The sequence below is a fragment of the Coregonus lavaretus genome, assembly GCF_964263955.1.
Source record: "Coregonus lavaretus genome assembly, chromosome: 14".
NCBI lineage: Eukaryota > Metazoa > Chordata > Actinopteri > Salmoniformes > Salmonidae > Coregonus > Coregonus lavaretus.
The window spans coordinates 42791717-42814714 of NC_140001.1; the positions used below are offsets into that span (position 1 = coordinate 42791717).

Genomic DNA, 22998 nt, shown 5'->3' on the forward strand with positions numbered 1-22998 from the left:
ATTTGAACAGTGAGAGACAGAATAACAACAACAAAATCCAGAAAAACACATGTAAAAAATGTTATAAATTGATTTGCATTTTAATGAGGGAAATAAGTATTTGACCCCTCTGCAAAACATGACTTAGTACTTGGTGGCAAAACCCTTGTTGGCAATCACAGAGGTCAGACGTTTCTTGCAGTTGGCCACCAGGTTTGCACACATCTCAGGAGGGATTTTGTCCCACTCCTCTTTGCAGCTCTTCCCCAAGTCATTAAGGTTTCGAGGCTGACGTTTGGCAACTCGAACCTTCAGCTCCCTCCATAGATTTTCTATGTGATTAAGGTCTGGAGACTGGCTAGGCCACTCCAGGACCTTAATGTGCTTCTTCTTGAGCCACTCCTTTGTTGCCTTGGCCATGTGTTTTGGGTCATTGTCATGCTGGAATACCCATCCACGACCCATTTTCATTGCCCTGGCTGAGGGAAGGAGGTTCTCACCCAAGATTTGACGGTACATGGCCCCGTCCATCATCCCTTTGATGCGGTGAAGTTGTCCTGTCCCCTTAGCAGAAAAACACCCCCAAAGCATAATATTTCCACCTCCATGTTTGACGGTGGGGATGGTGTTCTTGGGGTCATAGGCAGCATTCCTCCTCCTCCAAACACGGCGAGTTGAGTTGATGCCAAAGAGCTCGATTTTGGTCTCATCTGACCACAACACTTTCACCCAGTTCTCCTCTGAATCGTTCAGATGTTCATTGGCAAACTTCAGACGGGCCTGTATATGTGCTTTCTTGAGCAGGGGGACCTTGCGGGCGCTGCAGTATTTCAGTCCTTCACGGCGTAGTGTGTTACCAATTGTTTTCTTGGTGACTATGGTCCCAGCTGCCTTGAAATCATTGACAAGATTCTCCCGTGTAGTTCTGGGCTGATTCCTCACCGTTCTCATGATCATTGCAACTCCACGAGGTGAGATCTTGCATGGAGCTACAGGCCGAGGGAGATTGACAGTTATTTTGTGTTTCTTCCATTTGTGAATAATCGCACCAACTGTTGTCACCTTCTCACCAAGCTGCTTGGCGATGGTCTTGTAGCCCATTCCAACCTTGTGTAGGTCTACAATCTTGTCCTTGACATCCTTGGAGAGCTCTTTGGTCTTGGCCATGGTGGAGAGTTTGGAATCTGATTGATTGATTGCTTCTATGGACAGGTGTCTTTTATACAGGTAACAAACTTTAGGAGATTAGGAGCACTCCCTTTAAAAAGATTGTGCTCCTAATCTCAGCTCGTTACCTGTATAAAATACACCTGGGAGACAGAAATCTTTCTGATTGAGAGGGGGTCAAATACTTATTTCCCTCATTAAAATGCAAATCAATTTATAACATTTTTGACATGCGTTTTTCTGGATGTTTTTGTTGTTATTCTGTCTCTCACTGTTCAAATAAACCTCTCATTAAAATTATAGACTGATCATGTTTTTGTCAGTGGGCAAACGTACCAAATCAGCAGGGGATCAAATACGTTTTTCCCTCACTGTAGCTACTTTACTGGTGGCCAAATTTGACTGTAGGGTGTCAGCAAACATAATTAACATCCGTCAGTGCTGCTGTGAACCGCATCGCAAGAGACATGCCAAACAGGAGATGTATAAAACAAATTATATATATATAATTGATGCAATTTCAACGTTATTTGAGTTGCTTTGTGTATTACCAAATGTGTTTGAGACGATTTTACTGCAACACTGCTCAAAACATCCAAGTTGCTTGACATAGGGATTTCAAAGAGCTGTCAGTCACGATGAGCTCATGAATATAAGCTCCCCGCCACTCAGTCTGTCTTTTTAAACTTCCTAGTAGTTAGTCATGAGAGAAAAAGTACTTTTCAGAATGACTGTTTACCTTTAAAGATTATAGTTATTTTTATTTTATCTCATAGTATTGCATCCCATGGACAACAAGGACCTACCATGGGACAGAAACAGATTGAAGGTCATTGCTCCTGCTTTGATTCTCCAGCACAGGGCTGCACTATGGATGAGCATAAAGGACTATAAAGATCATGTGTGGCCGGTGATATCACATTTGATATGTATACTCATGATTTATTGCTCAATATAGCAATGTTTTTGAACTGACCACAACCAAGGAGCACAAAATACATTCCATCATTCATCTTCTCCTTATACAGAGCTAACACCCCTCTTCTTTGTATATTATTATGCATATAAGTCACATATCAAGAATATACTTTAGGATTTCTCAGTGATATGCTAATACCAATTCATCACGTCTGAGCTGTTTGTTTTTCATTGGCAGTAAGATACATTATGATGATCATCATGGGGTGCTCAGTGAAGTTAATAGTCCACAGTATGTCGATAAGTACAGTTCCCCAAAAAATGACTTTTACAATACGAGCATGTAGTCTACAAACAGCCCTTATGTTCATGCAGAACTGTGAAATATTCATATTATGAAATATTAACTTTTTTGTTGTTTATTTGGTACACAGTACAGATGTAAAAACTCATTCTCCATTCCCTGCCCTGACCCCTAAACTTTGACCCTTAACCTGACACCTTGACCTCCGACCCCAACTCCATTAACAAAAGTGGTCACAGTTGGCCATACGTGAATTAAAACACACCTATGTTTGTTACACAGTCATATGGATATACACTTATAATAACTTCTACAAATGTTTCAAGAGACGACTGGTTAAATCCATGCACTTCATGCACAGATGATGGTCATCCTCCAGACCACCGTAGTAGGGTCTCAATGGGTTCCATTCAGAAAGGAGTTTAAGGAGCAAGTTGAGAAATATGCCCATGAAGTCAATTGGATGAGAGCCATGTATGCCTTTTCTTTAAGTTTATTTTAATGGTGGTTTGATTGTCTGTTGTTTTTGTCATTGTTGTGGTCATGGTTGTGGTTGTCCAGGTGTCTTACAGTATAGTCTCTTCCAGAGAGTCAGGAGGCCATAGCTGTCCCCGTCTACTTCATGCCGCTCCGCAGCACCTGATTGGCTGCGATAAGCATGACGCTGATGATGAAAGCGATGGCGAATGCACATATCAGGCTCTTGCGTACACACGTCTGCTTGACTTGCTGCGTTGGACTAGCTGCTTGACAGGGAAGGCGGCAAGAGGATAAGGAAGGTATTTTAGAGGAAAAGAGATACATATAATGCAACTACCTCCGGCTTATGCATTTTCCCACCACGTCAACTTTGCATATCTCTCACCTGTTACTCCTTCTCAGTTAATCTATATGCCTGTCTCAAAAAAACAATTATACACAAAGTGTATTATAGTGTGTACAAGAAGTCTCTTACGATCTATATCCACCTGAGACACATGTTAAAGTGTGTATTATGCAGTGTGAACTATAAAGTGTCTACTATAAAGTGTGAACTATAAGGTCCCTTACTGTCTATATCCACCTGGCAGGCCCCTGGGTTCTCTATATGGCTCTCCTCGGTCATGATGATGTTCTCGATGTCCTTCATGGTTAGGTGGTCGCAGAACGTATCGTAGAGCAGCCTCTTCAGCTCCTCCACTGTCAGCTTCTGCATGTCAGTCTGGACACGCGCACACACGCACAGACAAACAGGAACTGATGTCACTACGGTGGATATACTGTTCCAAGGTTGATTTGATGTTTTTCACCCCAATGGATATGGTTAAGATTTGGGAATGGTAAGCTGATCCTGGACTTTCTAGCCTGAGAGAACAGCACAACACTGCCCATTGATGCGTGTGACATATTGAATGACTGTCTTGACTTGGGAACATTCACTTCCATACACACACTACAACGTGTGTGTGTTCTAAAATGAACACACACACACTGCTTAGGCATAGACAAGGGAAGCCTGAATCTGTCTCTACATACTTGGTAACTCCTATTACTATCAATATGGGAGGGTAATTATCTGAGAAACTGTCATAGAATCAACACCTGATTACATCTACATGGATTTCACTTCATTCGATAATAAGACGAGTGTATAAAAGGGGTGGCACTGTCCTATTAATTGTCTGCAATCACCCATCACCCACTGCAAAATTATCAGTTTCTCTGGTTTTACTATTTATAGGTATGTGTTTGGGTAAAAATAACATATTTGTTTTATTCTATAAACTGCTGACAACATTTCTCCCAAATAATTGTCAGTATGAGCATTTATTTGCAGAAGATGACAACTGGTCAAAATAACAAAAAAGATGCAGTGTTGTCAGACCTCGAATAATGCAATGAAAATAAGTTCATGTTCATTTTTAAACAACACAATAATAATGTTTTAACTTAGGAAGAGTTCAGAAATCAATATTCGGTGGAATAACCCTGATTTTCAATCGCAGCTTTCATGCGTCTTGGCATGCTCTCCACCAGGCTTTCACATTGATGTTGGGTGACTTTATGCCACTCCTGGCGCAAAAATTCAAGCACCTCGGCTTTGTTTGATGGCTTGTGACCATCCATCTTCCTCTTGATCACATTCCAGAAGTTTTCAATGGGTTTCAGGTCTGGAGATTGGGCTGGCCATGACAGGGTCTTGATCTGGTGGTCCTCCATCCACACCTTGATTGACCTGGCTGTGTGGCATGGTGCATTGTCCTGGGGAACAATGTCAGAGCAAAAGGAAGCACATTTTCTTCCAGGACAACCTTGTACGTGGCTTGATTCATGCCCAATTCCAGCCTTGCTGAAGCACCCCCAGATCATCACAGATCCTCTACCAAATTTCACAGTGGGTGCGAGACACTGTGTCTTGTAGGCCTCTCCAGGTCTCCGTCTAACCATTAGACGACGAGGTATTGGGCAAAGCTGAAAATTGGACTCATCAGAGAAGATGACCTTACTCCAGTCCTCTACGGTCCAATCCTTATGGTCTTTTGCAAACCTCAGCCTGGCTCTTCTTTGATTCTCATTGATGAAGGGCTTTTTTCTAGCATTGCACGACTTCAGCCCTGCCCCTAGGAGCCTGTTTCGAACCGTCCTCGCCGTGCACTTCACCCCAGCTGTCGTTTGCCATTCTTTTTGTAGGTCACTTGATGTCATCCTACAGTTGTTGAGTGACATTCAAATTAGTTGGCGGTCATCCCGGTCAGTAGAGAGTCGTTTTCGCCCTCTGCCGGTCTGTAGCTTTGTTGTCCCCAATGTCTGCTGCTTGACTTTGTTCTCTGCCAGTAAAGCAAGAATTGAACCCTTCTTTTCCTCATTCAAAACTTTCCTTTTCAACTCTTTTGGCATGGTCAATAGTTATTTTGATTTAATTTGATTTATTTTATTATTTTTTGATTAATATTACTTTTGAGGTACTATTAGCACTGTTTTTGCCATCCAGCTGGTCCTATTGCAAGAGGATAGTGATGACCACAGCAGTGGTTTTTATACTTTTCTTCGTTAAATAAGATTTGGTCCATGTGATCACCTAATCAGTACCTAATTCAGTAGAATGAGGTGTGCCTGTGTTGGAATTCAACAGAAACTGGAATGTGATGGCTGTCATACATGTAGAGATGCTGATTTAAGAAAAATTTGCAGTGGTCTCTTAATTTTTTCCACAGCTGTATATATACAGTTGAAGTCGGAAGTTTACATACACTTAGGTTGGAGTCATTAACACTCGTTTTTCAACCACTCCACAAATTTCTTGTTAACAAACTATAGTTTTGGCAAGTCGGTTAGGACTTCTACTTTGTGCATGACACAAGTCATTTTTGCAACAATTGTTTACAGACAGATTATTTCACTTATGATTCACTGTATCACAATTTCAGTGGGTCAGAAGTTTACATACACTAAGTTGACTGTGCTTTTAAACAGCTTGGAAAATTCCAGAAAATGATGTCATGGCTTTAGAAGCTTCTGATAGACTAATTGACATAATTTGAGTCAATTGGAGGTGTACCTGTGGATGTATTTCAAGCATACCTTCAAACTCACTGCCTCTTTGCGTGACATCATGGAAAAATGAAAAGAAATCAGCCAAGACCTCAGAAAAAAAATGGTAGACCTCCACAAGTCTGGTTCATCCTTGGGAGAAATTTCCAAACGCCTGAAGGTTCCACATTCATCTGTACAAACAATAGTATGCAAGTATAAACACCATGGGACCACGCAGCCGTCATACCGCTCAGGAAGGAGACGCGTTCTGTCTCCTAGATATGAACGTACTTTGGTGCGAAAAGTGCAAATCAGTCCCAGAACAACAGCAAAGGACCTTGTGAAGATGCTGGAGGAAACAGGTACAAAAGTATCTACATCCACAGTAAAACAAGTCCTATATCGACATAACCTGAAAGGCCGCTCAGCAAGGAAGAAGCCACTGCTCCAAAACCGCCATAAAAAAGCCAGACTACGGTTTGCAACTGCACATGGGGACAAAGATCGTACTTTTTTAAGAAATGTCCTCTGAATTTAGAATTGTTTGGCCATAATGACCATCATTATGTTTGGAGGAAAAAGGGGGTACCTTGCAAGCCGAAGAACACCATCCCAACCGTGAAGCACGGGGGTGGCAGCATCATGCTGTGGGGGTGCTTTGCTGCAGGAGGGTCTGGTGCACTTCACAAAATAGATGGCATCATGAGGAAGGAAAATTATGTGGATATATTGAAGCAACATCTCAAGACATCAGTCAGGAAGTTAAACCTTGGTCGCAAATGGGTCTTCCAAATGGACAATGACCCCAAGCATACTTCCAAAGTTGTGGCAAAATGGCTTAAGGACAACAAAGTTAAGGTATTGGAGTGGCCATCACAAAGCCCTGACCTCAATCCTATAGAAAATGTGTGGGCCGAAATGAAAAAGCGTGTGCGAGCAAGGAGGCCTACAAACCTGACTCAGTTACACCAGCTCTGTCAGGAGGAATGGGCCAAAATTCACCCAACTTATTGTGGGAAGCTTGTGGAAGGCTACCCGAAACGTTTGACCCAAGTTAAACAATTTAAAGGCAATGCTACCAAATACTAATTGAGTGTATGTAAACTTCTGACCCACTGGGAATGTGATGAAAGAAATAAAAGCTGAAATAAATCATTCTCTCTACTATTATTCTGACATTTCACATTCTTAAAATAAAGTGGTTATCCTAACTGACCTAAGACAGGGAATTTTTAATAGGATTAAATGTCAGGAATTGTGAAAAACTGAGTTTAAATGTATTTGGCTAAGGTGTATGTAAACATCCGACTTCAACTGTACATATCCTTTAAAAAATATATATTTCCCTTTATTACTTTCCAACCCCACCACCCCTTCCCTAATTGGAGTAAACTACTGAACAACAACGCTTCAGCCTCTACTTCCAGCTTATACATACTATATACATTTTATGGACACAGTCAATTTTACAATAATTATATTTAGTTTGTTTTTACTCCTGAACTTCCTCTACCCTCAACCTCTCCGATCATTTCTATGATGTCCATCCGGTTTGCTTCTTTATGTCATATCTTTCTAACTGTGCTCTTTCACAAAAGCTCTCAACCTATAACCTATATACTTATTATGGACCCATTATGCTTTGCATGAGTTATCTTGTTATTAGTTATTGTTAGTTGTTATTAGTCCTATCCTTCACAAAGACTTATCTAAACGTGATAGATAAATTATTTGATAGACAGATGACAGCTATAGCGAAGCATCATGATCACCCAGAAGCCTTTGCTTCAGCTTGTCAGTGGTAATAAGCAGGAGAGAAGCGGGTAATGATTATTTACCTTCCAGAACACGGAGTCAAAGTCGGTTCCATGAAACTTGTCAGGCATTCCGGCTGCTGTCAGCTTGGGTCCCAGGAGAGTGACAAACTCCTCAAAATCAACCTGACCATCACCTGTTGAAGACAGGAAGTTGATGACATCTGTTATGCTAGTGTGTGTGTGTCTGCGTGTAAGCATGAATGCGTGTATGCGTGCCTATGTGGGTGCCTGTGTGTGTGCCTGTGTGCGTGCCCTGCGTATGTTTGTCGATGTGAGTGTCTCACCATCCATGTCCAGTCTCTGTATGATGACCTCCAGCTCCACCTCGTTGGGCATGTATCCCAGGGACCTCATGGCCATGCCTAGCTCCTGCTTGGAGATAAAGCCATTCCCATCACGGTCAAACACCTTGAACGCCTCGCGGATCTCTGCAGAGAAGACAAATACGAAGGAGTGTATGAAACCAGCCTACCTGTGCCATGCGCCTAAGCAATCAATCAATCAATCAATGTCTGGTTGTGCGTGTGTGTTTGGTGGGTGGATCTTAATTGCACAAAGCCTATTATTTGGCAGGGAATAGTATTTTTATTGATTCTACACATCACTTTGCTCAAGCTGATACCCTCCAACTGAGTTGTAAATTGTAGCAATTTTTTGGTTGCAAACGGCCTATGTCACATTGATATTAGTCAGAAACATTTATTCCAGTGCCAATTTTTACAAAGAAAGTGTAAGTATAATAATTCTGGTCATAAAGGCTCAATCCCAATAACTCCCTTTAGCCCTCCCCCCTTTTGCGCAATCCCATGAGCCCCATCGAGTCATAGTGTTATCCCAAATCAACTTTGCGTAGTGCCTTTTCATCCCTCTAGTTGGCCCTCCAAACGAAGTGAATCGAGATGCAGACTTTCTATCGAATGTTTCCCAGAACTCCCATGAAGCTCTGTGACCCAACCCTGGAGAGTTGCTTGAAGAATAACGGATGAGAAAATTACTAGGATTTAAGCAAAATGTAAGGAATTATAATTTTATAACAAATCAAGTAAAACATTTACAGTTAACAGGAATATTTTAGCTGTAGAGACAAATTATGATGCATATTTTTTTGTCATAAAGTTAATTTACAAAAATCACAATTTAACAAGCTATCTGACTAGCTAACATTGGCCAGCTAGCTATACATTTAGCTTGCTATATGGGCGTTTCACATTTGTATGAATTATAATTTGTCTTGTTTAATGTTTTAGGAACTCCTGAGCAAACCAGAAAACCAGGCTGTCATCTTGTGAAACCAAGTGGAAGTAAAGAATCTAGCTAAAGCATTTAATGTTACTGCAAATTGAATGAACAATTTTGTAAACTTGCCTTGCTGTTCAAAAAAAATAATATACGTCCACTTGTCACTGTTCTTTATTGTAGTAGCGTTAATGTTAGAGATTGAAGATATTTGTCATGCAATGCAGCTGAATTAACATAACTAGCGAACTATTTTCTTGCTTATTGTGTAGTAGACTATAAAAATACCTGTATTCCTATGGATGCGTAGCTATGTAGCCGATCTGTGTATAGACCTTAAAACGTTTGGAATAAATATTAGTTCAGAATAGGGGTTTTCATTTTGTATTGCTTCCACTGATTAATCATCAATCCCCAAGAAATTGCAGAAAACATGTGAAGGAAATGCGACTGTTACATTTCAAACCGCAAACTGTTGGGATTGAGCCAAAGTCAGAGTTTTATGAGATTTGTGTAACTGAAGATATCACGATTTACATGAGAGTTGGGTTTGGATAACAATCATGCCCACTTATCCACTAACACTGGATTGTAACACCTAGGGAAAACTGTCATGCAGCTGAGCTGATTGCACTCTATCCAATCATAGCAGCGAACCTCCAGACAGTGAGACAGACCTGCCCATTACACAACGCCTCAGACTCTGACATGTTTACATAAGACATGTTTACAACGCCAATGTTATGTTGAAAGAACACTTGGCCACCAATTGTTTTATGGTAATGCCACCTATTGATGTGTTTGACAGTGATTACTCAAATCTGCCACTGTTTTGGTCATAATGAGAATTGAGACGATGCGCACTTGCATCCCAACTGCCACTTGTCAATATTCAAAAATTCTAAACCTGTACACGAGCATCTTGTGTCCCGCCACAACTTGTTTTGTAACATGATTCGATATAAAACACTGCCAGACAGAAACACACTCTGGTAATAGATAGTGAGAAAGTTGTAAACGCGAAACGTCACCGAAACACACAAGTCGCCACTCGCCAGTGACTTGATAGCTGATTTAGCTAATATTGTCTGTCTGCTCAATGTGTCTGCTAGCTACTACTAGCTAGCTTCATTGACAACAGTGGTGTAAAGTACTTAAGTATAAATACTGTAAAGTACTACTTTAGTCGTTTTTTGAGGTATCTGTACTTTACTATTTATATTTCTTTGATCATTTTTACTTCACTACATTCCTAAAGAAAATAATGTACACAGAACAAAAATATAAATGCAACAGGCAACAATTTCAAAGGTTTTACTGAGTTACAGTTCATACGTGTAAGGAAATCAGTCAATTTAAATAAAATCATTAGGCACTAATCTGTGGATTTCACATGACTGGGAATACAGATATGCATCTGTTGGTCACAGATACCTAAAAAAAAATAAAAAAAACGGTCAGTATCTGGTGTGACCACCATTTGCCTCATGCAGTGCGACACATCTCCTTCGCATAGAGTTGATCAGGCTGTTGATTGTGGCCTGTGGAATGTTGTCCCACTCCTCTTCAATGGCTGTGCGAAGTTGCTGGATATTGGCGGGAACTGGAACACGCTGTCGTACATGTCAATCCAGAGCATCTCAACATGCTCAATGGGTGACATGTCTGTTGAGTATGCAGGCCATGGAAGAACTGGGACATTTTCAGCTTCCAGGAGCTGTGTACAGATCCTTGTGACATGGGGCCGTGCATTACCATGCTGAAACATGATGGGATGGCTTTGGCTGAATGGCACGACAATGGGCCTCAGGATCTCGACACGGCATCTCTGTGCATTCAAATTGCCATTGATAAAATGCAATTGTGTTCGTTGTCCGTAGCTCATGCCTGCCCATACCATAACCCCTTCGCCACCATGGGTCACTCTGTTCACAACGTTGACGTCAGCAAACCGCTTGCCCACACGCCGCCATATACGCTGTCTGCCATGTACAGTTGAAACAAGGATTCATTCCTGAAGAATACACTTCTCCAGTGTGCCAGTGGCCATCGAAGGTGAGCATTTGCCCACTGAAGTCGGTTATGACTCTGAACTGCTGTCCTTTCAAGACCCTGGTGAGGACGACGAGCACGCAGATGAGCTTCCCTGATACGGTTTCTGAAAGTTTGTACAGAAATTATTTGGTTGTGAAAACCCACAGTTTCATCAGCTGTCCGGGTGGCTGGTCTCAAGACGATCCCGCAGGTGAAAAAGCTGGATGTGGAGGTCCTAGGCTGAAGTGGTTACATGTGGTCTGGGGTTGGTTGGACGTACTGCCAAATTCTCTAAAACGACGATGGAGGCAGCTTTTGGTAGAGAAATAAACATTACATTCACTGGCAACAGCTCTTGTGGACATTCCTGCAGTCAGCATGCCAATTGCACGCTCCCTCAAAACTTCCGACATCTGTGGCATTGTGTTGTGTGACAAAACATTTTTGAGTGGCCTTTTATTGTCCCCAGCACAAGGTGCACCTGTGTGATGATCATGCTGTTTAGCTTCCTGATGTGCCACACCTGTCAGGTGGATGGATTATCTTGGCAAATGAGAAATGCTCACTAACAAGGATGTAAACAAATTTGTGCACATTGAGAAATAAGCTTTTTGTGCGTATGGAACATTTCTGTTAACATGTTGCGTTTATATTTTTGTTCAGTATACTTTTTACTCCATACATTTTCCCTGACACCCAAAAGTATTCGTTACATTTTGAATGCTTAGCAGGACAGGAACATTTTCCAATTCACGCACTTATCAAGAGAACGTCCCTGGCCATCCATACTGCCTCAGATCTGGCGGACTCACTAAACACACATGCTTCATTTGTAAAGCCCCTGGCAATCAGTAAAAAATATATATATATATATTGATACTTAAGTATATTTTAGCAATTACATTTACTTTATACACTTAGTATATTTAAAAACAAGTACTTTTAGAATGTTAGTCAAGTAGTATTTTACTGGGTGACTTTCACTTTTACTTGAGTCATTTTCTATTTAGGTATCTTTAATTTTACTAAAGTATGACAATTGGGTACTTTTTCCACCACTGATTGACAAACGCAGAGATGGAACAGCTATCTAACTAGCTAGCTAGTGATGTTGGGCACTGATAAACAGCGTGTAGCAGCTTGTGCTTCATTTACGATAGATTGACAGCTTGCTGATGATGAAGTTGTAGACATTCTCAGAATATCCGCCAGACTGCACGAATACATCCTGGTTGTCGTAGATTATGCTACCAAGTTCCAAGAGGCCATACGCCTTCGCAACATGTCGTCAAAGGGAATCGCCAAGGAATTGTTCATGCTGTTTTCCCGGGTGGGCCTTCCCAAGACGATACTGACCGAAAAGGGAACCCTGTTAATGTCCCCGTTGATGAAGGACCTGTGTCGGTTAAACCAGGTTCAACAGATATGCACAAGCATATTTCACCCACAGACAGACGGTTTGTTGAGAAGACTTGTGTCCAGTGACGGGAAAAACTGGGACATGCTTCTGTCCCACTTAATGTTCGCCCTGTGAGAAGTACCACAGGCGTCCACAGGGTTTTCCCCATTCGAATTGCTGTACGGCAGACCATGTCGATGGATCCTCGACTTAGCCAAGGAGACCTGGGAGGCCCAACCCTGCCCAACATGTTACCCTGATGCGGGACCGACTGTCGGCAATCTGGCCCATAGTAAAGGAGCATATGGAGAAGACGCAACAGACTCAAGTCCGAGCCTACGATAAGTCGCCGTGGGAGAGAAAGTGATGGTACTCGTGCCCACAGCCAAACACCGCTTGCTGGCGCAGTGGAGGGGGCCCTACGAGGTAACGGAGAGGGTCTCACCTGTCAATTACCGCATCAAGCAACCTGACAGGAGGAAGAAGGACCAACTCTATGATGTCAACCTGCTGAAGAAGTACCATGAAAGAGAGGAGGGTGTGGCTTTGATGGCAGTGGAGGACGAGGGAAAAAAGGAGGCCCCTCTACATGTACGCCATGGCCGAAATCTCCTGCCGGAGCAGTCGAGACAGCTAGACAAGCTGATTATGCAATTCGGCAGGGTATTCTCTTCCTCCCCAGGACAAACAGAGGTCCTGTTTCACATTATCCACACCGAGCCAGGCAAAAAGGTGCATATCCGGCCATACCGGATTCCCAAGGCCCGCCGAGCCATCGCTAAGAATGAGGTAAGTGAGATGCTGAGGATGAGGGTGATTGAACCATCTATGAGTGAGTGGTCCAGCCCCATAGTCCTGGCCCCCAAACAACGACTTTAGGGTCTTAAACGCCATCTCTATGTTCGACGCATATCCCATGCCCCACGTGGATGAACGTTTGGAGCGCTTGGGAAAGGCCAAGTTCATCACCACCCTGGATCTGACGAAGGGATATTGGCAAGTGCCGGTGGCTCCAGAGGACCGCCCAAAGACTGCCTTCGCCACACCAGAGGGGCTTGTTCAGTATGTGAGGATGCCCTACAGACTGCATGGAGCAGCGGCGACTTTCCAACGCCTCATGGATGCCATTTTACGGCCCCATCAAGAGTACGCTGTGGCGTACATAGACGATGTGGTCATCCACAGCGAGGACTGGGATAGCCACCTCCGGCGACTGCGGGCAGTGCTCGTGAACTTGGAGGCTACAGGGCTAACAGCCAATCCAAAAAAATGCTGCCTGGGTCTTTCCGAAGCGGAATACTGGGATACACCGTGGGGAACGGACAAATACGTCCACGGGCAAAAAAGACCAGGGTTATTCGGGACTGGCCTCGGCCCCAGACGAAGCCGGACATCCAAGCCTTCTTGGGAATAACGGGATATTATCGTCGTTTTATCCCTGGATATGCCACCATTGCCACCCCCCTCACAAATCTCATCAAGAAAAACCTGCCAAACCATGTAGTGTGGAAGGAGGAGATGGAAAACGCCTTCCAGTCACTAAAAGATAGCCTGTGCTCTGATCCCATCCTGCAGGCTCCCGACTTCTCCCGAGAGTTCATTGTGCAGGTAGATGCCTCGGATACGGGGCTCGGACCGTCCTGGCTCAGGGTGAAGGCGAAGCCGAGAGGCCTATTCTCTTCATAAGTAGGAAGCTCAGTGACTGGGAACAGAGAGATGCTACCGTAGAGAAAGAGGCCCTAGCCATTAAGTGGGCCCTCGATTTTCTCCGGTACTACCTACTCGGGCGTAGGTTCGCCCTCGTTACTGACCACACTCCCCTCACGTGGATGGCCGGTAAGAGAAACAATAACAACAGAATAGCCAGATGGTTTCTTGCATTACAACCATTCTCTTTCCATGTCATCCACAGGGCTGGATTGAGGAACGGGAATGCGGACGCACTGTCCCGACACGACCAAGTTGATGCGTCTGGCACCCGGCCCTCCGGTCCGGTCCCGGCAATTCCTTTGCCCACTGATAGTTGCCCAACCTGGCATGTGAGTAGAGGGGATCAGAGGCAGTTAAGCACACCTGGCGGCACTAATCACCTATTCTCTTCCTCCTACATAAGATATGGTAGAACCAGTAGTACGGGAGAGCTCGGTGGAAAAAGGACGTGTTGATTCTCCAAATGGACTACTTACCTGACAGACGACAGAAGAAAGGAACGGACTACCTCTTGGGAATGGCATACACCGATTCTCACCACCCCAAGAAATAAGCTCTCCACAAACGTCTAGTTAAGACGGTGACACACCCATGATTTATGTTATAGTTAAAAGTTACTCACCTTGATGTCTTTATTCCTGTAAAGAAGAAGATGTGTGTTATTCTTTTGAGATCATCCTTGATTGTGTGGGCATGTTAGAGAACTTTGTTCTATGTCAAAAAACCTGCTCCCGACTCGTTTATTCCACCTTTCCGCTTTAGAGCAACCAACAGAATACTTGGTCCGCTCACAATGTAAAATTGCGCGACATAGACCTCTTCGGCAAAAACTTCCAAATTAATTACAGATTTCTTGATTAATCTTTTATTAATTCTGACTATTTTGAGGAAGTGGTAGTGGCTAAGTTGTTGCTACCGTGACTCAAGAGGGACAAACAAAAGTAATTGCCAGGGTACAATAAAGCGAACATATCACACCCACATCGAACCACACCCCCAAGACTCAAATCAAATTTTGAGCAGCAGAATTGGTGAGTTCAGCCGGTCTTTGAAGGGGAGAGTCAATGAAACCAACAATGGAAGTATATTGTAGCAAATTCAGGGGGTAGACCTGGATTCAAACCCTGGTCCAGTGACTGTCAAGCCAACACCTTAACCGTTACACCAAGAGGACTCAGCATATTAGCATTGTCAATTGTCATGAATGTAAACAGCTAAACCGATGTTAGCAGTGCTGCACTGCAAGCTGAAACTTCCTAAAAAACATTTCAAACTAAATTTGGTAATGTTGATACTCGAAAAGAACCTGACCATGTTTTCTTCCCCACAAGAATTGTGTTATTTTTGCAGTTATTAGTATTTTTCCCATGCTCTGATAGTTCCATCAAGCCACCAGTGAGTTTGTTCACAGCTCTGTTCCCGGTTTCCCAAAGCATCTTAAGGCTAATAAGTTCATAAGGTGCGTTTGGGAAACCGGGCCCTGGTAATCAGTCCGCACCCTTCAAGGGGTTGGCTTGACAGCCGCTGGATCCAGGTTTGTGTCCCGGTCGGGGCTACCCCCGAATTCGCTACAATATACTTCCATGGTTGGTTTCATTGACTCTCCCATTTAACTGCCCCTAATTGAACCATTTGTTGATACAGCTTCTGAGTCCATTGGAGAGGATAATCTTGAGAAAAGTGAGGTGTAGATGTAGATTATAGTCACTGATCTATAAATAGTATTCCCTGCCAAATAATAGGCTTTGCATGATTAAGATTAGCAGAGCTAGGCCTCCCCTGGCATAGCGATCCCCACACCAAACACCCAAACCAGACATTGATTGATTGGAGATAGCTTGTGTCATTTCTTAGGATTTTCTACCTGCAGTAAACCTAGTGGATAATGCTGGAAATACCGGTAAAAGCTAAGTGCCTCAAATAAGTCAAAAATGCATGGCCCTAGTTAGGCCGTCTATATATAGTTGCTTCTGGACAAAAATGTCTGACAGACACATTATTAGAGGAAATGTTTGCTTTTCCATTGTACTTTAATCAAATCTAAAGCATACTGACCAGGTCCAGCTTTAAAATACTTCCCCCACATCTGGAAAAGCTCCAAAGCCCCTTTCCTTATTAGTGACAGTCATATAGGAAAAATCCACTTGTCAAGTCATAATGTCAAATGACTGATCATAAAATATGTAGCATAAAGGATACCGGTTTAGGGGATGTATCTCTCTAGATACAGTAGATGATAAGTAGATCTACTGTAGGATGAATCTGCTCTAGTAGCTACTCTGTTTGCTTTCAGGGTCAGATTGCTTGCTCTTACTTAGATCCATGGTTGTCTTATCATATCAAAGACTGAAACTGGCTTGGGACGTTTTTTTCTGTCTTCAAACACAGTGAAAAGAGCCAGGGTTGAACAGAGTTTAAACTAAACATGAGTGTTTTTGCAAGATAAGGATTGATTGATTGTAGTACTCTGAACTTAATGAAAGTTGAGTTTAGCCGCTCTCAGAGACAAAGGAAAGTGGGCGGAGCAATAAAAGAGTGGGAAAACTGAAGAGGACTATATAAGATGGAGGGAGACCGTAAGGGGGAGTGCCACTCTGCAGACTGGTATCGGCTTTGTTGAAACTCTAATAAAGTAATCTTGATGCAACAAAAACTCTGTAAGACCTTATTTGTAATATAGTATAGTGGTTATTTTCCACAACATTACAAATGTTCAAGCATTCGTAATTCTGTGTTCACTCTTAAAACTCATTGTTAATTATATGCAGTGTAGTGAATGTGATTTGCTGTTGCATTGATGTAGTGGGGTTTCAGAATGGGGATGTATGGGCAAGTCTGGCCAAAATAAACCCCTGACAAATATTTGAGGAAGACAAAAACAAAATGCGAGGATGAATGATGACAAAATGTGTTGTGTATTGTATAGATAAGATGTTGCCAAGGCTTTGGGATTTTCTTTTTTTTTAAAGGCGCAAACAGAATGGAAACCCGTCCGCTACAGGAACAGGGGTACTTGGCTATCATGGATTACAATGGATTACAATGTGACAAACAATTTATAAGGTGGAGTAAATTTGTGCACACAATTTGAGAGAAATAAGCTTTTTGTGCACATGGAACATTTCTGGGATCTTATATTTCAGCTCATGAAAATGGGAACAACACTTTACATGTTGCGTTTATATTTTTGTTAAGTATATATACAGTCGATACACTGAGTGTACAAAATATTAGGAACTCTTTCCATGACAGACTGAGCAGGTGGTAGCCTATCTATTTGAATAAATTAGTCAAGTTATGTCACATTCACCATCCAGGGACTTCTGTGACAGCTCTCGCTACAACATCTTGGAGGTATTATGATCATTTTATAAAGCATTCGTAAGCATTTCTAAACATTTCTAAGCACCCCTTCGGTGGCTGGTACATGGGCACCGAGATTGTTGTCAGGGACTTCTGTGACAGCTTTCGTTACATTTTTCAAATTTTTTGTAATTTAGCAGACGCTCTTATCCAGAGCAACTTACAGTTCGTGAGTGCATACATTTTCATACTGTCCCCCGTGGGAAACGAACCCACAACCCTGGCGTTGCAAGCGCCATGCTCTACCAACTGAGCTACAGGGGACTACAATGGGGGACTACAATGGTTAAATGCCACTATTTTGACATTCTAATGAGACCATGCGGTATTACAGTGATATAACAGTGTTACATGTGTTATGCATGAGTTTGAGGACTTTTTACTATTATTTTTTACTATGATACTTAGAACCTGGAATCTACAATATGCTTTACTGTAATCTGGTAGGGTTATTTATGATACGTCTTCAATACTTACCAGTGTGGCAGATTAATCTGATATCATGACAACATACAGTACCAGTCCAACGTTTGGACACACCTACTCATTCAAGGGTTTTCCTAATTTTTACAATTTTCTACATTGTAGAATAGTAGTGAAGACATCAAAACTATGAAATAACACATATGGAATCATGTAGTAACCAAAAAAGTGTTAAACAAATCCAAATATATTTTATATTTGAGATTCTTCAAAGTAGACACCCTTTGCCTTGATGACAGCTTTGCACACTCTTGGCATTCTCTCAACCAGCTTCATGAGGTAGTCACCTGGAATGCATTTCAATTAAAAGGTATGCCTTGTTAAAAAGTTCATTTGTGGAATATCTTTCCTTCTTAATGTGTTTGAGCCAATCAGTTGTGTTGTGACAAGGTAGGGGTGGTATACAGAAGATAGCCCTATTTGGTAAAGGACCAAGTCCATATTATGGCAAGAACAGCTCAAATAAGCAAAGAGAAACGACAGTCCATCATTACTTTAAGACATGAAGGTCAGTCAATACAGAACATTTCAAGAACTTTGAACGTTTCTTGAAGTGCCGTCGCAAAAACCATCAAGCGCTATGATGAAACTGGCTCTCATGAGGACCGTCACAGGAAAGGAAGACCCAGAGTTACCTCTGCTGCAGAGGATAAGTTCCTTAGAGTTACCAGCCTCAGAAATGGACATTAGACCGGTGGAAATCTGTCCTTTGGTCTGGAGTCCAAATTGGAGATTTTTGGTTCCAACCGCCGTGTCTTTGTGAGACGCAGAGTAGGTGAACGGATGATCTCTGCATGTGTAGTTCCCACCGTGAAGCATGGAGGAGGAGGTGTGATGGTGTGGGGGTGCTTTGCTGGTGACACTGTCTGTGATTTATTTAGAATTCAAGGCACACTTAACCAGCATGGCTACCACAGCATTCTGCAGCGATACACCATCCCATCTGGTTTGGGCTTAGTGGGACTATCATTTGTTTTTCAACAGGACAATGACCCAACACACCTCCAGGCTGTGTAAGGGCTATTTTACCAAGGAGTGATGGAGTGCTGCATCAGAAAAGCTGGTATCCACAATCACCCGACCTCTAACCAATTGAGATGGTTTGGGATGAGTTGGACCTCAGAGTGAAGGAAAAGCTGCCAACAAGTGCTCAGCATATGTGGGAACTCCTTCAAGACTGTTGGAAAAGCATTCCAGGTGAAGCTGGTTGAGAGAATGCCAAGAGTGTGCAAAGCTGTCATCAAGGCAAAGGGTGGCTACTTTGCAGAATCTCAAATATAAAAAATATTTAGGTTTTTTTTACACTTTTGTATTACTACGTCATTCCATATGTGTTATTGTATAGTTTTGATGTCTTCACTATTATTCTACAAGGTAGAAAATAGTAAAAAATAAAGAAAAACCCTTGAAATAATAGGTGTGTCCAAACTTTTGACTGGTACTGTACATACAGAGCTAACATTCATCACTTATACGCTCAACATTCATGCAATAGGTTTCCATAACACATCAAAATATACACTGAGTATACAAAGCATTAAGGACACCTGTTGTTTCCATGACATGGACTGACCAGGTGAATCCAGGTGAAAGCTATGATGACTTATTGATGTCACCTGTTAAATCCACTTCCATCTGTGTAGATTGAGGGAAGGAGACAGGTTAGATAAAGATTTTTAAGCCTTGAGACAATGAGACATGGATGTGTATGTGTTCCATTCAGAGGGTGAATGGGCAAGACAAAATATTTAAGTGCCTTTGAACGGGGTATGGTAGTAAGTGCCAGGCGCACCGGTTTGAGTGTGTCAAGAACTGCAATGCTGCTGGGTTTTTCATGCTCAACAGTTTCCCGTGTGTATCAAGAATGGTCAACCACCCAAAGGACATCCAGCCAACTTGACACAACTGTGGGAAGCATTTGAATCAACATGGGCCAGCATCCCTGTGGAACGCATTCGACATCTTGTAGAGTCCATGCCTCAACAAATTGAGGCAGTTCTGAGAGCAAAAGGAGATGTAACTCAGTATTAGGAAGGTGTTCCTAATGTTTTGTACACTCAGTGTACGCTTACAGTATATAACTAACATCAATGCCATAGCTGGCAGCACAAGACATCTATTAACACACTGTAAACCCAAAAAGTACTATTTAATAATTGGATTAAGTTCTGTAAACATAATATATGTGAAAACGTTGTAGTAACATATGTGTTTTAGGTTCCCATAACATGCACCTCACTTTTGTTTTCGTGATACTTATATTTTTTGTCAGATGAAATGTATCGGAGAGTTTATGTAAACAGGACTTCTGATTATTAGATTGACAGGCACACATATCTGTCAAGTTTGACCTTGATTACGTCTGACATCATATACGTACGTCGATGTTTAAAGGCACGCATGTGGCATCAAAATCTTTCCAACATGGCGGACGGTCCCTGCGACAGTGGATACTTTCTTAATGGTAAAAATGTATTAATGATTATTAACTGTATCGTGCGTGTATGATTTGTCGAACTCAAATGGATATCTGTCAAGCTAGCAATCTGGTTAACTGGCAAGTGCCAGGCAGGGCTAACATTAGCTAGTTAGCTAGGCGCCAGGTAGATTAGCTGGCTAGAGCTAGCTAGCTAGATAGTATGATTTGAAGATGCCGGTGGTGGGGAAGTAACGTTAGGTAGCGTTGATGATGCATAATCAGTTTAAAGTCATTAATGAAAGCTGGAAATTAAATGCAGGCAAGCAAAGCTCTGGAAGCATGTGAAGCATGAAGGTGACTGGAGTCAGATTTGTCTCTGCTGGAGTGGACTTCACCAGCTACAAACGAATACACGAGCTACAAACAAACACAAGTGTGCACTGTCGCCTGAGGGTTCGCGCAGTAAGTTAATGACTTTGCTTCAATAGATAATAGTAGCTGTACATTTTAATGTTTGAACATTATTTGTGTGGTAGTGTTTCTTTGGAGAATATATCCATTGTCAAGATCTCTATCCCTATCCGAATTGTACAACGCGCCAAACACGTTATCTAGCTAGCTAACTCACCCACGCACTGTAAAAAAGCGTTGATGGATATCGTTAACTAGCTAGTTGCTTAAACATAAGGATTTGGTGTCATATGTGATTAAAAAAATTCGGAAGCATATTTTGTCAAATGTGCTTATTAGCTACGCCATGTTTCCTGGTTATGTGCAACTATGTTGGCTTGCTAGCTATGCTACTTGTCTAGCTTGCTAGCTGCCTCATTTGGCGCATGTCTGCAATTGCTGATTGCAACGTGACTGGTGCACAAAATGGCGCAGCCTAAGCTTGATTCAATAGCATGCTGCCTAATTACAATGCAGTACTTAGATTTTTGAAAGTTAAAACTAATTCTGAATTAGTTATGCACTGTACTATTCAAATAACATATGCCTAACTTTGATATTTGGCTTGGGTGTGAAACATAAATCTAAAGTTATGAATATCATTTTCTGTAATTCTCTGAATGAACAGCAGTAGGCCTACATACTTTGACATAAATATTAGGTTCCAACCCTAAGAATGTTACCACTACAAATTGTAATACTAATTCTTTATTGATACTTTCTCTCTACATGCCTAACTGAAGGATGTTGGTGCTCTAGACAGAAGGCGAGTAGTTTAAGGCAAGCTTAGGTTGAAATTACCTGAGATGGACAACATAACAGCATTTTGTGACTTCTTGAAATCGAAACATGATTAAATATTGTAAGTACAACAGTATTTTTCTAAGACCAACTTACGAAATGTTCTTCATTTTTAAAACTATAGGCCGCCAGAGTTTTACCTACAGTATGACTTCAGGAACAACATTTAGGATCATTCTGTTTATGTAGCCAATTAGTCATAACCAATTAGTGAACACCATTCCTTCTGCTTCCAGGTTGCTGATGATAACAGAATGGCTTGGAAAGGTAAGTTGTGTGCAACCCCATTTCACTCCAGAACACATTTACTAAAACACTATCGTCTAAAGCACAGTCATTTCTCAAGAGTGAGTCCACTGCCATGTCTCTATGAAGATTATGTTTGCACATTTCAGTCTTTTAACTGCCGTCTGTGTACAATCAAGCAACCTTTCTTTGAATCTGTACTCTACAGTCACCTTAGGGGACATTTAAAGAAGCATGAGATTGTGGCATGCCCATTTAAGAGTTGTGATTACCACACAAATGTGTACTTGTCATTTAATTCATACAAGAGTAGGACACACCAAGTGAGTGTTAGGTCACTGCTGCACAAGAAATCGTTGACCACTTAAATCAGATATTCTCCTTGTCCCAACCATTAATCTAGGAGGCAATTAGCTAGGTATTTCAGAAGCATGACTACACTATTAGTGATGCTACGCCTAATGAAGTTTGTCGAGGTCATGGACAGTCATGTTCTTTCCAGTGCTACTGCTGAAGGTGCGCAGTTACCATCTTACAAGAGGAGAAAAACGTTTGCTGAGAGAAACTATCCCATGGTAATGCCGGTACAGTATGTTTTAGACTTCGACCAACCTGGACTCACAATGGTGTATGTTCCAATACTTCAGATGATTCAAGGACTGTTTAAAAACACTGATATTCTAAGCAAGATCTCAGAACCAAATATTGAGCCAAGTCAATACATGTCCCACAAAGATGGTTCATATTTTCAAGAAAATGACTTATTCTCAACAGGAGAACTTAAACTGTCACTCCAGCTGTATATTGATGATTTAGAAATTGCTAACCCACTTCGCACATCCAGAAAAATGCACAAACTATCAGCAGTATACTGAGTCCTTGCCACTCTACCCAGTAAATATCGATCACTATACAGCGTGCCGTACTGTGTAAAGTGACAGACCTCCAAAAGTATGTTTACGCGGCTGTACTTGTACCATTATTACATGACATTCATTCTCTTTAACCATCTTTTGTGTTTTGGCTGACAATCTTTCTGCCCATTGATTGCGGGGGTTTCAAGAGTCTTTCAGAGCAGAGTATGTTTGCAGATTCTGTATGGCCACCAACAAACAGTTTCAGTCCAATGAAGTCAGAGAAGGAGAGTTTAGCCTGAGAA

General features: G+C 42.0%; 1 protein-coding gene across 1 annotated transcript in view; it reads right to left on the reverse strand.

Moving 5' to 3' along the window:
- Positions 1-2983: 2983 nt before the first annotated feature.
- Positions 2984-22998, reverse strand: part of LOC311141216 (calcium-binding protein 7-like) — a gene marked incomplete at both ends in the record, with an annotated part of 60979 nt that continues 40964 nt past the window's right edge. Inside the window, 4 exons of the mRNA XM_084176475.1 lie at positions 2984-3111; positions 3419-3569; positions 7720-7832; positions 7983-8126. Of these exons, the coding sequence (XP_084032601.1) occupies positions 2984-3111; positions 3419-3569; positions 7720-7832; positions 7983-8126 (536 nt within the window). The remainder of the gene's footprint in view (positions 3112-3418; positions 3570-7719; positions 7833-7982; positions 8127-22998) is intronic.